Source organism: Poecilia mexicana, unplaced genomic scaffold (assembly GCF_051168715.1).
Source record: "Poecilia mexicana isolate PSO_F unplaced genomic scaffold, ASM5116871v1 scaffold_12, whole genome shotgun sequence".
Taxonomy (NCBI): Eukaryota; Metazoa; Chordata; class Actinopteri; order Cyprinodontiformes; family Poeciliidae; genus Poecilia; species Poecilia mexicana.
Window position 1 is genome coordinate 18228647 of NW_028263381.1, and position 18372 is coordinate 18247018.

The 18372-nt window shown below is 38.1% G+C and overlaps 1 protein-coding gene across 1 annotated transcript in view; it reads left to right on the forward strand.

Moving 5' to 3' along the window:
* Positions 1–18372, forward strand: part of unm_sa34860 (un-named sa34860) — a 66196-nt gene that overhangs the window by 16925 nt on the left and 30899 nt on the right. The window contains exons 3-5 of the mRNA XM_014980486.2: positions 1441–2161; positions 14432–14587; positions 14920–15258. Coding sequence (XP_014835972.1) covers positions 1441–2161; positions 14432–14587; positions 14920–15258 — 1216 coding nt within the window. The remainder of the gene's footprint in view (positions 1–1440; positions 2162–14431; positions 14588–14919; positions 15259–18372) is intronic.

Consider the following 18372-nt stretch of genomic DNA (forward strand, 5'->3'; position numbering starts at 1 on the left):
AATAACGGGTAGCCCACTAACTGTGTGTATGTGTGTGTGGATTGTGTTTTAAGCTGTGCAAAGCTCAAGGCAGGCTGGTGGATCTGTGTGATCTAACCAGTAAGAGGCTTATGCCTGCAGTGGGACTGACTGGGCTAAAGTCAGGAAGAAACAGGGGGTCTCATACCCGTGCATACAATTTTCTTGTTGCCATCATACTTAAGTAGACCCTCCCCCCCAATGTAACACACTTAGTGCTATTCTAGTCTTGTATTCTGAAGTGGTCCATGTTTGTCTGCTAAACTGTCAAATTTATCGGCCTCTCAATGATGAAAAAAGTTATTTTTCAAGACAGAAATGCTTATGCAGACATTATGAATGCCATCTTGAAAGCGTGTGAATTTAGCAACACAGAAATGCCTAAGTGAATCAATTACCCAGAGAAATGCTTGAGCAGCTGATTAATCGTAGCCAGAAAACAAAAGACTCAACCGGTGCAGTGCGAGCTGAAAAATCAGACAGATGGCGAACAAGACGGAGAGGAAAGACGCAGACAGAAGGTTTCAGATCGGCTACAGCAAGGATTGATTAATATAGGCTATTAAGCTATAACACCAGATCATAGTTTTGTCCCTCTGGCCATATTACAGAGACATGATGAAGCGCCTGTATTAGCCATGGGAGAGTGCTAGTGACGCAGATAATAGCCACATCCCGGGAGACCCTCAGAGGAAATTAATGCTGCTGTCTGAGGCACGCTAGTAGGGATGCAGATATACAAGCACACATGAATACTTGCAGAATAATTTGCATATATGCACACACAGGCAGGAATTGACTCACGCTCACTTTTGGAGCAATAATAAATTAAATTACAAGGGCACCTTTTTTATATGTTAAAGTGCCTTTTCTCCCTCACAGTAAATTCATATACATCTTTGAACACAATCCTCTTTTTATTTGAACAGTAAGTAACGGATAGACAGAAAGATATAAAAGGAAAATTGCTGTTGCTGCTTCATATGGAGTACCATCAAATACCATGTTTCCATTGTAGTATATCATCAGGATTGATATTAAAACTATTTTACCATTAAGGCTCTATGTAGGAATATAGGCAAATATATTCTGAAATGGAGTTATAAACACTTTTAGTACTTATAACTGTACATGTAGATTAAATGTGAAGTTCCAACAATCATCACTTATATTTGATTTAAAAAGTGAAACAAAACATGTTACATCTATGACTGTGTAATGTTTTTATTTGTTCTTTGTGCTGACAGTACTAGGACTGGGTGTATTTAAAAGTCACAACTGTACGTTTACTTCCAAAATAACTATAAATTCTGACCCTGAAACATCAGGAAATCTTGGGGCGGCTTGTCAAAATTTGGTTGACTTCAAGGAGTTTTCATGTGTTTCCTTAATATTCTGCTTTGTTTTGTTTTTATCTTTCAGTGGGAAGAGATCGGGGAAGTAGACGAAGACTATGCCCCCATCCATACCTACCAAGTTTGCCGAGTGATGGAGCAGAACCAGAACAACTGGCTCCACACCAACTGGATCCTGACTGAGGGTGCCCAGCGAGTGTACATCGAACTCAAGTTTACGCTAAGAGACTGCAACAGCCTGCCTGGTGGGGTCGGGACCTGCAAGGAGACTTTTAACATGTACTACTATGAAACGGATGGCGATGAGGATGACATGGAGGACGGCAGGATGAGGGACGGTGTTGGCATAACTGAAGAGGAAGACAGGGTGTTGAAAGAGAGCAGATACATCAAAATTGACACCATAGCAGCTGACGAGAGTTTTACCGAGCTGGACCTGGGGGACCGCGTCATGAAGCTCAACACTGAAGTCCGGGATTTAGGTCCTTTGTCCCGGAAAGGCTTCTATTTGGCCTTTCAGGATTTGGGGGCCTGCATTGCGTTGGTATCGGTGCGGGTTTTCTACAAACGCTGCCCGTTCTTGGTGAAGAGCCTGGCAGAATTTCCGGACACCATCCCGGCATCGGAGGCGTCGCAGTTGGTTGAGGTGGTGGGCCGGTGCGTCAATAACTCGGTGCCCTTATATGAGCCGCCACGGATGCACTGCAGCACAGAAGGGGAATGGCTGGTGCCCATTGGGAAGTGTGTCTGCAAACCAGGGTTTGAGGAAATCAGTGGTTCTTGTCAAGGTAAAATACGTCAGTTAATTGCTAAAATATTGAGCCATTTTGCTCAATAAGGGAATCCTAAAAAAATAACTAAAAATGTTGGAGTCACTTTTGAAGATTTTCATTAAATTTTAGTTTTGTTTTTTTTTTATTTTCTCCATCACTGTTCTACCTTCCAGTGTTTGTTTTCATGGCTGTCTCCATCCTGTTTTATTTTCATATCCACTGTCATGTTTATTTTTAGTGCTATGTGCTCAAGCGTGTGCACAGATCAGCTTGTTCTTTTAGTAAGTGTGTTCTTACTTTATGTGTGTGTGTGTGTGTGTGTGAGAGTGTCTGTGTTTCTCCTTCGCTTAGTGCAGGGCATTCCCTTGAGCCCTGCAGCACTTTGCTGTTCTCATAAAGCCACTGTTCTGCCTTGACTTGTGCCCAAGCATTCCCTGCTCCATCCTTAACTGCCATTTCCATGGGTTTCCCTGGCTGCTGTTATTTGTTTTCTCTATCCATCCTCTCTAGTTGTCTTCTTCTCTTTCTTCGAATTACTCAGTGTTGTGATTTGCAGTCACTCTTCTTATGCAACTCGTGGAAGGTCTGAATGCCATGGAGAAATTTATATTCCAGGGAAATCTTTTTGCACCAACTAAAAGCTGTGTGAAACATAAATTGCAGTGAGCTTTTGAAGAATCAGTTTTATGTGATGACCTAAATGATTGCTTTTGGATCTCTAGCTGCAAAATGCAACTTTTAAAAAAGAGTAATATCTTGATTAATACCTCATCAATCGCCCCCCTAGCCCTCCAAGTTATCTGATTTCTACTTTAATTTAGAAATTGCCATGAAAGTGGTGTTTGTCATTATAGGTAGCAGCATTTTCCTCAGATTCCATCAGGCAACATTTTCCATGTTGCTTTTTATGGGAAATGAAGATCAGGATGATTTCATATTTCCTTGGTGTTGCACTATAAAGCACGATTAACATATATATGTTTCTTTGAGGGGAAAGCTGAACTAACCCAAGCATTGACCGTCATGCTGAAGGCGTTCTCCAAAGCTGGTCAATCCAAGGTCGAAACTGTGCATAATGTGCATAAAAGAAAATCACAATGAAAAAAAAACTGAGACGTGTACAAATAAATACACTTATTCTGGCCAGCTGAAAGACCTGCTTAGACACAATTCTAAGTCATCACATTATCTAACTAGTAGAAAGTAAAGCACCAATTACCATTTTCAAGAGATGATTGATTATGTATTCTGTCTCCTTTTTTCCTACATGTTCTCCTCCCCTCTTCCTTTATTTTCCTTCCTATCTGCTCTGTAATTTAGTTTTTTTATTAATATTATTATTTTTTAGTTTTTCTACTTGGAACAGTTTATAGATTATAATAATTGTGTATGCCAGACTACCACCATTCCACTAGATTAGTTTGTGTGAACTTAAGTCTGCTTGAAGAGATTTAGGATAAGGCTGTACCATACAGTATTACTTTAGAGCTTTTTATTGAACCCCACAAGCATGCACAATTCTTTTTGCTTTATATTTACTAGAGTTGGTAGTTACTTACACGCTTGTAGTTTAATGAAAATGGGTCACTGCAGCTATAGGAGTTCAAATCTCCCTTTTCTTCCAGGAAGACATTTTAGGCTTTCTGTAGATTTAAGGGGCACGGATGAGTTAAAGAAGAAAATAATAAATCCAAACATTTTTGTTTTCATGGTTCTGTAGAATGTGTGGATCCTTTTAGTTTCCAAAAAAAAAGATTGTCGGTGTTGTGTAGAAACATGTTGAATTCGGTGGAACCGAATTCAACATGGCGGCAAGAAAGTGGTGTAGACCATTAGGGTAAATGAGATTTCAGTTATATTTAAGCTATCACTCTCCATTTAATTAACAAGTTGCTATGGCAACGCAAAGCCTCTATCACATATGGTGTCCTCTCTGCAGCATGCCTCAGTAATGTTTATTTTAAACATTTACATTGGATAAAACTGTGACTGTGCAACACCTGTCATTCTTGCTAGTGGCAACATATCCAATATGTTGTGTATCGGATATGTTGTCACTCCACTCAACTTTCAGACAGCTTCAGCATTATGCCATTGTGCAGAAAGTGGCATTAATTTTCAAAGCTGCAGTATAAAATTCCTTCATACTGATTGATAATTTCAAAATTTTATAAAGTGGCACAAGAAACTATTAAACATCAGTGTGTGTCACAACCACCCTTATTAAATGACTAACTGTGAATATTCACAATTTTTTTTGAAAACGGGGAAACGTGTTGAACTTTTCAAGAATTCAACAATAAGAAACGGACTGGAAAAATGGCCTGTGAAGTCTTGACTCAGCTTTTGAGTTACTGAAATGATATATAAACTCCACAGTATGCATATATTTTACTCTGTGTGTTAACAGGGATATGAGATAAGTTCTTAAGATCTGTTGCATGTTTAATGGATGTTTTCAATTATTAAAGAGAGAAACAGAAAGGGTAAGTGTGTTTCCAGATAGTTATTGGAGTCATCTTCATGTTTTCAAGTGAACAATTAGCCCAGTCATTCAAATTCTCTCTAGCTGCATCCATCTGCTGCTGGACACAGCATGAAAGAGGATATGAATGTTAGATTTAGACAGCTCTATCTGAAACTTTCATCAGAAGAATTGACTTCCAGTAAATATTAAGTGAAGAACATAGGAAACAATACAAAATAATTTAAAAATAGCACACTGCTGCATACTTTATTATAGTACATCTGCTTTCCCCCCACTATCAATTAGTCTTCTTATTCTTATTGTTGACCATTTACTTTATTTCAAAATTAATTATAATTTTGCGTATGCCAGATGTGAAAGAGATTTACATTTTTTTTAGCACTTGTGTTGCACTCTATTGTTTTGGACAGAATCTGCTGTAAATTTCTGATACTTGGTATTTTTTTCTTTCCGTCTTGGTGGTTCTTAATGTCCTTTGTTTTTGTTCCTTTTTTCACTTTTTGGCCATTTTGTTATTTTTCTAACACTTATCCATTAGTGGTCTGTCTTGCTCTTTTGTTTCACTGCTGTTTTGTATTCTTGTCTTTGTCTCACTTTCTTGGCCACTGACAGTCTATCATCCATTATTTTCTCACTTTCTCTGTTTCTGCCATCTACATGTCTGCCATTCGGTCTTTCACACTTGCCACAGCCTCTCACTTCACTCGTCTTTTCATCCCTCCTTTCAAGCTCTGTCTCTTTTTCTCCTTTAACAAAGCCATCGTCCTACTCTAATCCAAATGCAGAAAAACAGTGGTCTGTAAAAGAATCGGTATATTTTTATGGAGAGAGTTAGCCACAGAGTTGGGTTTTTTGTTTTCTTTATTAAGCACATTTTAATGACATTATAATAAATATCATACATTAATTATGCAATCAGCTTATGAAACAATTGGCTATTTTGATTATTTCCTAAGTGCTGTATAGATTTCTGTTTTGTTTTTTGTTTTTTTTGCAATTTTCATGCACAATTGTCCGTTAAAACAATAAGTTTTAAAAAAAATCTAATTTCAACAGGGGGGAAAGATTAAAATTCAGAAGACAATTGCAATAGTAGCAAACTGGCCTAGATTATCTGTGCAGTCTGCTTACAATGTCACACTTCTGGACGTTTTTTTTCCTAAAATGCAAAAACGTCAAAATGGAGACAAATGTTTAAAAATAAAAGCAGTATATTTAACCATGAGCACACAATGAACACTTCATGCACGTTAGAGTTTTCAAAAAGTTACATTCTGCTATGGTTTTTGTCCTGCTGGTTGTAAAATGACCATGCAACACCACCGTTATTCAAACAGCCACCATGACTGACACAAAGTGCTGCGTATAAGTGCGTACCACTGAGGCTGAAAACGACAAATAAAACACACAGCAAACCCTAAAATAAATGTTTAGAATGAAGTCACATTTCTGTCATAACAAATGCTGAATAAAACCATGCCCCCAGTTATTCGCTGAAATGATGGAATAACGGCACATTAGCTAAGTGAAACGGTGTAAAAAGAGATAAATGACACAATGGATGAATGGAATAGGGCTTTTAAGGAGTGTGCAGGGATTGCAAAACGGCTGAGTTCAGGTTATAAACGGTAAATAAAGACTGACCAAATTGTTGGAATGACAGAATAAGGGCTGAATGGGCTGAATGCTTTACTTTGAAGACAAAAAAGGGACAGAAAGGAATCCTGGGATTGGCAGCTTTCTGGTGTTGAAATTCAAGCTGCACTGAATTTCTGTGACAAAAGAGGGAAAAAAAAAAGACTGACAGTGTGGGCAGTAATGTCTGGGCTAGACAGTACATCATGGTGGGGGATGTAAGGAAATCTATAGGTTTACTGCTGAAAATGTGGAGAACAGTTGGTATCAGTAAGCATAATTATTGAGACTAAAATATAAAAAAATCTCACTAATAAATAGGCAGTTTGTTCAGAGGTGGTCATGAAATGCCTCATGGATGGAGCTGGGCGTCCCTCAGCGACACTTTGTTTCACTCCCGGGGACTCCCATGGTGTTCAGCTGTTTGCCTGCCTGTCAGATGTCACTGTGACATATGTCAAGCTCTATCTGGTCACGTCGGTGGGGCTGCCATCACTAACTGTCTCAGCGGAGTGGTAACCCGAGGAAGCGTTCTTGCTTCTGTCCACTGGGAATTATAGGGGAGCTAGGAAGCAGTTCACACCAGCAGTGTGAGTTTTGTGGTTGTTGTGGTAACACTGTTGTTACAGTCACTTGCATAACATAGAGACACATTTGTTATATTGACATCTGTCATTTCCAAAAGGACTTTTAATGCTTTAGGAATCATTAGTACTCCCCCACCCACAACACACAATTTATTAAACTCCCAAACAATTTAGTGGCATTTCATGAAATTGAAACTGAGTAACTTATTTTGTAAATCAACCTTTTCCTGCTTTGCTCCTGCATTCTGGTCGGTCTTTTCTCAACCCCCACTTCATCATCCCATCATCTGAACCCGGTAATGCTGCCATGACAACTAAAGTGCTTCCTGAGTGCTTGTTGGTTAAACTGACTTCTCCCATTTTGCCCCCTACCCCCAACCTTCAGATCTGCACTCCCCCCCCCCCCCCCCTTATAGGCTACTACTGATGACCTTATGTGAAGTAATCCTATTAGGCCTTAATAAACATGACAACATATGTCAAACTCTATCTGGTCACCTTGGTTACCCTGTTACAAATCTCGAATACGACACCTTCAAGAGGAGTTTACAACATTGTCAATCTACTCAAAAAAACATGGTGATGAGCTCAAAGACGGAGACCTATAAATCTGAAGTTTGTAAATTATTAATAAAATACTTCGGCACAACCAGTTATTTCCATGAAAGCTCCCCAGAGTCCCACTCAGTAGCTATGACTGGGTGAACTGGGAAATAGTTACATTTTATTGAGAGCACCTTCTTGTCACCTACATGACTCTGACTTCAGTCGGAACTACTTATTCCTTTGCCGCTGCTCTATAAAGTTTAGATATTTGAAATGTGTATGACTAATAGTTATCCTGCCGACAGTCTTTTACTTGAACAGTGGGTCTCTACAGGTGCTCCAGAGTTACCACGGACACCTTTATTTCTTCTCTGATTCATGCGCTCCTTCCTCTGTCGTTAGCTGAACAGGCATTGTAAGTGGTGGCAATAATGCTGCAGATAAAATCGAAGGGCTTAGAGGAAGCAGATGAAGCGTTAAAAACAGTCTTCAGATCTACAACATACTGTTTGGATGATCCGTCTGAGAATTAAAAGATGTCACAGCTGGATTATCAACGACGATTCGAATATTTCTAACTGCCTGGTGTGTGAGACATGGTAACCTCTGCTGAGGGATTTCAAGTGGGCTTGCACTGTATTGTGGGAGCAAAAAATTGTGATGGTTTTGGTAATCTGCCTCTAGTGCAGAGGGTGTCCATTCAATTAATCAAATTTATTAACCCAAGCACTTTAGTATGGTTGCTATTTTTCAATTTTGCAGAACTAACAGTAGTGAACAGTCCAGATGAAGCTGCAGGAATAACATCAAAACCTGAGTGACAGTTTGATGTTGCATCTTCCTCCTCGGGGCTTACGAGTCTCCCATTCAGCTTCTCATATTCACCAACACAAACTGTGACAGCTGTTGGTGAAGTTGCCCATCTGCCATTAGAAGCAACTTTAGATTTATTGCTTTTATCAGGGGAGACTTGGGCTGCTGGAGAGGCCAGGCGTTCAGCTGCATTAAGCGTGATCTAAGGGAATGGAGACTCCTGATTTGGTATAATCATTTATTGATGATAATTAATCTTTCAGCCTAGACATTAATAAAGCTACTAAATTGTTTTAAATTCAAAAACTATTAGGAACTTGACCTCCTTGTCTGTGCGTAATGTCTGATTGTGAGAATGAATGAGTGCTGAACAATGTCCCGCTGTGTTATTTCACGGACAGGAAATCCCCATTGACTTGATTGTGTATTATTATTGTATTATCATCCGTCTTTGTTAGTGTTCACACAGTGACATGCACAAATATGTGCATGCATTGGCAAAAACACACGGACACATGCAGGGGCCTGCACCTAAACAGAGAATGACAACAATGATACATAAAGGTATGAAACCCTCATGTATGCACAACCTCAGAAAAGTCCAGCACACACTTTGCTTACGTTTCTTAGACCAGTAGTTTACTGTTGAACAAACACAGGAAGAGGATATTTACTGTTTGTTCTGCTGGTTTATTATTTCACAATCCTATCGGCTAACAATATAAGCATCACAGTGAAACACAGCCGTGCTATTTTTTTGTTTCTTTTGTTGAATTTTTACTTTCTTACTATCTTTATGATCAGAAATGAAGGTTGTGATTAGTTGTAATGCGCGCGAATGCAATTTAAGCCATTTCATTTTATTCTCATTTATGTCAATCACTTTTACTTGACTTCAGGACTGGTACATACCCAAAATATAAAGTGCCTTGCAAACATATTCATAAGCAGTTTTTAGCATCTGTCATGGTATAAACAAACTGTTGATTATTGGGATTTTAGATGAGCACACAAAGTATTGCAAAATTAAGCAACGCAATATGTTATACGCATACAATCTTAAAATAAATTGAAGTTTGTATTTGTATGGTGACAAAAAGTGATAATATATTTTGAAATTGCTGCACTTTCACAACTTATGCTTTGGATATTAACGCACTAGATAAATATTGCAAGGTGAAAATGTCTAGATGTCCTCTGAAGTTGAATTATTAACTTGCTACCCTTCGATCTTCTTATGGCTTAATGTCGGAGTCACATCCTTGAGATAAGTTGCATAGAGTTTAAGTGGCTCCACTTAAACCAGCTTTGCTGCATTCATATTGCAATGCGCAGAGTACTAAGCCAATATTTGCATCCTCAGCTTGCCAATGCTGAGACAAATGATTTTAAATCCAATGTTGATGCGCGGTAGGTGGTCTTTACATCTACCTTTTAATTTCCACACCCCACTGCTCAGCCTTAATACGTCTTTCTGACTCAGCCCTAATAGCTTCCTTCCTAATCCCTTCAAATGACAGCCGGGCAAATAAATCAACATGTTTAGTGTGAAATGTTTCCAATTAAACAGGGCGTTTGTTAAGAAGCATTCACGGACACCGCTGGATCCCTAATTGTCTGGGATGCCAGTGCGTGATGCATATTAATTACGTATTAACCTCTCATTCTCAAATGGTACACATACACACACATGCATTCTCAAATCCATACAGACGCATTAGTGTGTATTGCATATTAATTACCCATTAGCCTTTGCACCGTGCATTAAGAGCTGCGTGGCATTAGAAAGACAGCCTGCCCAAGGGCAACATGCAGACACACTCACACGCACACGCGTTACTACTATAAACTGTCTTCACAGGTTGCATTCACAATGAGGAGTGAGCCATTTCAGGAATCCATCCATGACCATAACAAACTACACCACAGGAAGTGTGTCTGTGTTTTCAGGTATAAATATAAATCCATTTATGTGATTTTAAAGTAATCAAATGATTTAAGATGCCCATTCTAATCTAACAATCTGTTTAATACAATTTATTTTAACATGAAATAGTCTTAGGTAAATAAATTGCGTATCCAAATAAGTATTCTTAGCGAAGGAGGTGGCATCGATGCCCTTCATGTATCTTTTTGTGATAGTCGCACCCCCTGATGGGCTCAGTGGTTCGAGTCAGGAATGTAGTGACTGTAGATGGACTGTGCTGATCTCAGACGTTATGTTTAGGACTTCAGTGACTTGTAAAGGATTCATTTCTTTTAAGATAAACTTGTGATTTACTTATGTTCTTTATGCTTTTCTGTCATATTAATTGTTCTGACAAAATCGGGGTTTGAAGTCGACTCATCAATATTAATATTGGCCCCAATCTTGACTTCTTGTATCCAGCACAACTGAGAAAAAGATGAGCACTCGTAAAAATATAGTTGATTCTGTATAAAACCGAGGTTTAAAATATGGGTTTGACATGAAGACTTGCCTCAAGAACTACAATACTACTGTAAGCTTTTCAAAATAAAATAAAAATATATTGCTCACTAAATTACACCTCATATAGCCATTTTTAAAGTACCTATTTTCTGAGTAGAAATAAGAATAGACTTTAGACTCCGAGTATTGCACTACACAGTTCAGTTGTTGAATTCAATCAAAGGAAATGGCTGATAGGTTTCCACCCAGTCATTGATTCAAAGACATTTCTGGTTTTCAAAAAACCAAAAAAAAAGAAAAAAAAAATTCTTTATATACGTTTGTTTTGCTGAATTTAATGTTAAATTCAGCAGTATAAAATTAACGGGGGTAAGGTGTTTGCACATTTTTTTTCTTTGAACATGACCTTTAAGCTTTATTAATTTAATAAATAATAATTAAGTCTTGTGTGGTGAATGAGGTTTTTTTTTTCTGAAAGGGAAAATTATTTAAATATATTAAGTACAAAACAGATAAGTATTGTAATTCATAGCCTACAACAATGCGATCTCATACAGATGGCATGCATTAGATTTGACTTAGACATGGAAAGAAAATAGCTTTTAAACATCTTCACCCACTAGGTTATTTTATGGGCTTCTCTTAATGGTTTACCCCCAAAATGTTTCAGAGCGTAATTAAAAGAAGACAGTCAAATTACTGCATGACACCTTGCAAATGTAGTCATTTCATCTCATGTCAGTATGACATGCCATATCACGTCGTCACAAATGTTGTGTTGTTGAGCATGAAGAGTCTATTTATCCTGCGTAAAAATTAGCCTCAGTGATGTGAAATACCTTAAAAATTGTGAGATTAGTGGCATGTAATTGATTTTTCTTAACACTATGTTGCACATTGTAATTAGATTTTTTTTTCTTTTTATAATTATGTACAGCTTCTAGAAGGAAAGCATTTCAATGCATTAGTTAAATCAAACTAGAAGTCTATTACGTTTTTCTGCTTCTTTCAGTCGATCTTGTTAGAAATACAGATCTTAGTTTTTGGGTAAAGTAGAACGAAGTAAATGTCAACACAATAAAAAAAAAAATGTAGCTCTTCCGCTGCTTATATTACAATGGCGGACACTAGTATGTCGTATATTCCTAATGTGAACAATAATCACTGCTGTTACAAGAGACAGCTGAATGTAATCTTTACCGCTGTTTGGATAACTATAGCAAGCCAGACAATAGTAGGTGTGCGTTAGAAATAAGTGAAAAAAGATTTATATATTGATGTGACACTGTATCAAAAGACTGCATTGTATAGAATCTGATTTGTTTGTTTATGTGGAAGGACCTGACAACCCATTTTTATTGACTGGCCTCTGGGGATTTTAAAATGGTCGAAGTGAGTTTTACAATAATAATAAATGTCCCCATTCTTTGAAGCCATAAATGGCCGTGTTTTTTATTTGCTTCAGACTGTGGATGGTGTGAACCTGGACCTTACTGGCATATACATTTATTTTCATGAATCGAGGCAGCTTTCAATGAGGAGTACAATGGGAGTTTGTAGGGGTTAGGGGGGGTTAATATGCAGTTAAGTTATACATTAGTGTGTGTTTGTGTGTGTGTATTGTACACGTTGTGGAATGTGTATAATGTTGGGCGAAAATCAGGTTTTCCAAAATTAACAAAAAAGTATTTTTCTGTCCTGAAAAAGACAGAAGTACCAACTTGTTTATGGTTATTATTTGACATTGGAGTCCCACTACTCTAAAATGGACATGAACATCTTAAAGTGATATTGAAATACATATGGCTTTATGAAATGCCAAGTTCAAATTGAATTTAACCATCACTATAACATTCATTCAGTTGTTCTAGTTTTATCATCAATGTCCATCAGGGTTTGTTGGCTTTGCCAAATATCAAACAATTTTTCCTATGAAAGCCTTGTTCTCCAGTGTCTGTGTAGGTGTGTGTGTGGGTGTGTGTGTGTGTGTGTGTGTGTGTTGGAGAGAGATTTCGAGGTGAGACTCGGAGTGATCCAGGGCAGAGGGAGAATTTTTCAAGAGTAATGTTCCATGACAACAGACCAAGGTTCCGTCAAGGTGAATCAGAGGCACTGCTACCTAACGACTTACACACACACACACACACACACACACACACACACCCCCACACACACACACACACACACACACACACACACCCACAATCCCACCAATCCTCCATTGTCTCCTTTTTTCCCCCTTCTTTTGTGTCCCTCATGTCTCATTCTTATAAACCTGGCCTCTATCTCTTCCTGTCCCAATTCACTTTTAACATTGTGTTTTTCTTCTCCTTGTCTTTATTTTGCTGTCTTCAAACCAGACATTATATTATGTAGGTGCTGTCTGCTTCATAACAGCTACACAAAGCCAACAATGGTCAAACAAGTCTTTAATTCTGTGGACAAAGAAAGAAAACGCATAGCTCCCCACTTACTTTCACCTCTATGATACTTACTACAATGCTATGAAAAAAATATGTCCGCCGGTACAGATTTCTTCAACTTTTAGCTTTTGTGTCTAACTCAAATGTCTCAATAAGTAATGGTGAATTTCAGACAAAAATAAGCAGACTAAATACCAAATGTATATATTTTTAATAACTTCATTTACTAAGGGTAAAAAAAGCTATCCAAGCCAGCCTCAACAATGACTCAATAACCACTAGCCAAATCAATTTCTCTTAAATTTAATTTCAGTTAGACCTGTAAAACAATGTGAAAATACGAAAAGGTATCAAAAACAAAATGTTAAGGCCTGATCTGAAGTTTAAGATTAGGATTAACAACAAAGTCATTTAAAACATTTTAGATTCCAGTAAACTACAGTCAGAGCCAGTTTAAGTCAGTTTATGAATGGTTAAAAAAAATAGATTTTGAAGTTAATCTATTGCCCTCCAATATGAATTAATTCAGTTAGCATATTGTGCAACACTTTGTCTTGCTTTCACTTTGAATTCATTTCTAAACTATAAAATATCTGTGGACAACCTTTTCCTGTCTAGTTATTTTTGTTTTTTTACATCTGTCTGGGTAAGCCTCCAATATCAGGAAGAAGCTAAAAAGTCAGTGATTGATGGACCTGAGGTTGAAGCCATGGCAACAGATTGTTGATGTATTCCTGGGCGTTGCAATTCTAACTGCATAGTCCTCCTGTCTATCTGCCCCACTTAGATCAGCCATTGGGTGTGTATGTTTTTTTTAAGGCGAGCAGTATGCCATTTCTTTGCTTGTTGTTTATGTTTGTTCTGTGTGTGCTTCACACAGGGACCCATAATTGTGCAGCAGATGTAAGTGCAAACAATTTGACAGGTGCAACTTGTATATCGCTGAACTGAAGCCTTTGAAATGGGGTGGGAAAAAAAAAACAACTGTAAGGGAAATGCCTTACTTTTTTGATGAAGACAATATAACAGGAATAGTGTGACAAGACTGTGTGGGTTCACTAAAACAATAATCCCAAGAGAAACATGAGAAGAAATCTGACTTCAAAAGAAACAGAGGTAGAAGTGAGACAAATCCTTGTTTCCTTTTCAGACTCTACCCTTGTTATCTCTAATGGAAAAAAAAAAACTTAAAATTCCAACTAAAAAACTTAAGGGGTAAAAACAGACTGTTTTACATTTGTACTCTTCTTTTAATCTCGCGTCTCTCCCTGGGCCTGCCTACTCTTTACTGTTTTGAAGTCTCCTCCTCGTCTCATTTTTCCTTCACTGAACTTCCCATGCAAAACCTTTTCTGTCTTTCAGTGTGCAAAATGGGGTTTTACCGCTCACAGCTGGAGTCTTCAGCCTGCAGTAAATGTCCACCCCACAGTGTGGCCAGACAGATGGGGGCCACGGCCTGTAGCTGTGAAGATGGATATTATAAGATCGACTCTGACCCTCCTAGTATGGCCTGCACACGTAAGGATTTAACACCTATTTTGTTTCCACAAATTTACTTGTAATGTGGGACACCATGTGTGGACTGCTATCCGATGTTCTTAAAATAACGTGAAGCAAAAAAATACTACGGTTCCACACTATTTAATTTAGAGAAACATTTTTTGACAAATACTCCATCTGCAAGATGGTGTATTTTGACATTTAATCCTTAGCATACAATATATTGATACTTTATATTTGATACTCTTTCCTGCAGTTTTTAGTTAATCCGATGGCTAACTCATAATAGCCATCTGATAGATAACTAATTGTTTTTTTGTGATGATGTATTTAAATTGTCTTTGTTTTAGGTCCTCCCTCTGCACCACGGAATGCAATTTCCAACGTCAATGAAACCAGTGTCTTTTTGGAGTGGTCCATTCCAGTGGAGACGGGTAGCAGAAAGGACATCCGCTACAACATCCTGTGCAGACGTGTTTTACCAGACGGCAGAGGACTGGAGGAGTGCGGCCCCAACGTGCGGTTTCTGCCACGCAGACTTGGCCTCTCGAACACCTCGGTGATGGTGGCTGACCTCCAGTCGCACACCAACTACAGTTTCCTGTTGGAGGCCATCAATGGGGTGTCTGAGCTTGCCAAAGACCATGCAAAGCAGTATGTGACACTTAATGTGACAACCAATCAGGCAGGTACGTTGCACGTCATTTCTGTCGTGATTACTGAGCATTGTCAGACTGTACATGTGCAGTTTACGTTCCAGTTCGTCTGGTACAATCGCCTTTTTCATACATGTACAGTTATTGAAAGAACATTAGCCGTGATAATAGTTTTTCCTGCAGAATAGAACATTATTGCTTGTTGCCGAGCATTTTTTTAAATCTTCCGTCTAATCAGCCAACGCAGATCAGCATGTCTGCTTCCAGGAACAAATAGCCGAGTGTGAAAACAAAGACTCCAGATGATCAAATTATCACAGTATTTGTCCAACAGATCTGTCGCTGTATTAATTTTCGCTTATGTACTGTCCCTGTTATCAACAACAACAGAAAAAAAAAATGCCTTGCTGTCTGATATGTCATCAAAAAAGCAGCTTGGTCCCTTCATTTGGGGGGGAAACATTCCATAAACAAGATTCACAGAAATCTGTGGCATAATGAATGTTCCTGATTTGCAAGCTGTTGTGTGTATGGGTTCTGTGTGCGGTAGCAGGTGTTATGCCTCTTTCATGCCAGCAGTGATAAATCATTGTGATAAAGCAGTTTGTTAACCGCAGGAAGAGAAATACTTTATGTACACACTCCTGACCAAATGTCTAGTAAAGTGGCTAAACCCAATAGACCACCCTGATGTTGGACAATGGAAAGAAGCATTGACGTGACATTTGCTTACGCACTTACCCAGGTTACACTGACTTAGTGTCAGTTAGCATTGCCGAAAGGATTTATGTTTAAATGCAAGAATAACGAGACAGAATTTTATTATTTATTTATTTTTTGCTATTTTTTATGCCCTTGAACAATATAGAGAACCTTAAAGAATGATTTTATGGATTTTGTATGCTTCTAATTTAAAGTTAATTCAAAACATTACACTTTTAGGTGTACTTAGGTGAAAACCGTAAACATGCTTCTTTGTGTGACACCAAGACATCAGGAGAATGGCTGAGAGGGTCAAATAGTGGAAAAGCAATTTCTCCAAAAACAAAAAAGAAAAAGAAAAGTCTGACTATAGTTTTCAGTGGTCTGATTAAAGTATAGCCAGACTTGGTTAGGGCCAAAGATTTGTTTGGCCCTAATCACTGTTTTTGTATTTAAATGAGAAAGGAGGAGGCTTCCAACCCTTCCAACACTACCCCACCTTTAAAGTACAGTGGTGGCAGTATCATATACTTCCCAAAGTAAATGGCATTAAGAAGAAAAAACCAAAAGCTTTACCCAAACCATAACTTTAAATAAAATAAAAACAAATAAATGAGAAAATGTCATTAACATCTGAATTTGAGAAAGGTTGCAAAAACTCTGTCTTTATCGCGTTGCATCTCTCATTGCTTTGGCATTTAGCAAATATAAGTTATTTTTGGTAATGCTAGCAGGCCCAAGGAAGTTTAGTGTGATTTAATGTCAGACTCGGCAAAAACAGGTTGAGGTTGTTTTTGTTCCAGTGCATATAAATGTATGTTTATATTGTGTCATAGCTGCTTTAGGGCTCCTTTTTTTAAAATGAAAAACAGAGCTCATATTTGCTTCCGTAACACATTATCATATTTATAGCAGGTATGCACTTGTGTAGCTTTTATTTGCTTATAATGATCTGGTTAGCTCACATCGTAATGAAATGAGAGAGACACGAGATTACAGTTCTCCTCCCCTAGGCTTCCATCTGGAGGAAAAGCGGAAGAAAAAAAAACAAACAAACTGTGTTGAAGGATAGGGTTTGCTGCGTTTTGCTGAACAGATGGCATGCTGGGATTCAAAGAACAGTAGGTAGTATTACTAGCAGCCTCAGTAGGAGTCGTAGTGGTTGTAAAAGGGCAGATAGCAGATATGGTATGTGTTGAAGGCGGATGCCTACAGATAGAGACGGAGGCAGATGGCTGTCTAACAGTCAAGGCCGCTGACAGTCCTCTAAATGTCTTGTCACTACGGCTGTCAGCGAACTGAGTGGATTACACCAGGCTATAAAACTCAATTTCAGGTTATTGAAGTTGTAGCTGGATTAGCCAGTCACACGACCAAATGGAGATTTGGGATTAAGTTAGATTACACTCAGGAGACGCAGGCAGATAAGTTGTGCGGCTCTTTGGCAATGGGTGGGTTAGGCTAGAGCCGTGGTTAGTAACCTGATATGGCGCTGAATTGTTTTAAAATCACGAGCTATTAAAGTCAGAACAGTTGTGTTTAAAACATTCAGATTGCTTAAATGAACTTGAGATAAACCCAGATATGCATCAAAGCACATGAACCAAACTTTTTAAAAATCTTTTTACCAGTTTTTTCCTCAAAAAAGTGCAATATAATTCATAGTCTTATGGTCAGTTTTGATCCAGATAATATAATTTAACAGATGGAAGAAAAAAGCACATGTTTTTGTTTAGGACTTGACCGACTAATCGCTGATCAAAGCTGATTGAGTGAAAATTGTCCAACTCTGACCGCTGACTACTTTAAATTAAAAGGTATCTTCCTTGAAGATTAGCCTGTTTAGTCAGTCTTATTTCATGGAAAAATAGTATTCAGTCATCTGTGTTTTGTTATTGTTTTTTTTTTTTTGTCAGCATCTAGATAAAAGAAAAAGTCCAGTTTATTTGTATAGCACATTTCAGCAACACGACAGTTCAATGTGCTTTACACCATAAAATCATTACAGAGGCACCAATTGTGAAACAAGCCACAATCATTACATTTCATCAAACGCCACCTTCAAAATCAACAGACCACATGTGTTGATGCTGCAGGTTTGTTAGTTGTTGTATAGAAAATGAAAAAGGTTACAACGTTGCCAAAATACATACCTTAATTTTCATTGAATACATGTATACTTATTAACCATCTGCGTTGCACATGTGTTCAATATTGCAACTAAGTTTTGAAGTTGCACCAAATATTTTTGCAACAAATAAAACAGTACTATGCGCATATGGGGGCAGGGCGGCAGTGTGCAAACTACACCAAACTGGACTTTAATATTTTTGTTGAAGGGCAAGAAACAATCAGGATCAGTAAAGTGAACAGATTCTCACTTTGGGATCAATAACACAAGGTAATCCCCTCAAGTCAGTTTTAATCAAAACAAACTATGCTGTG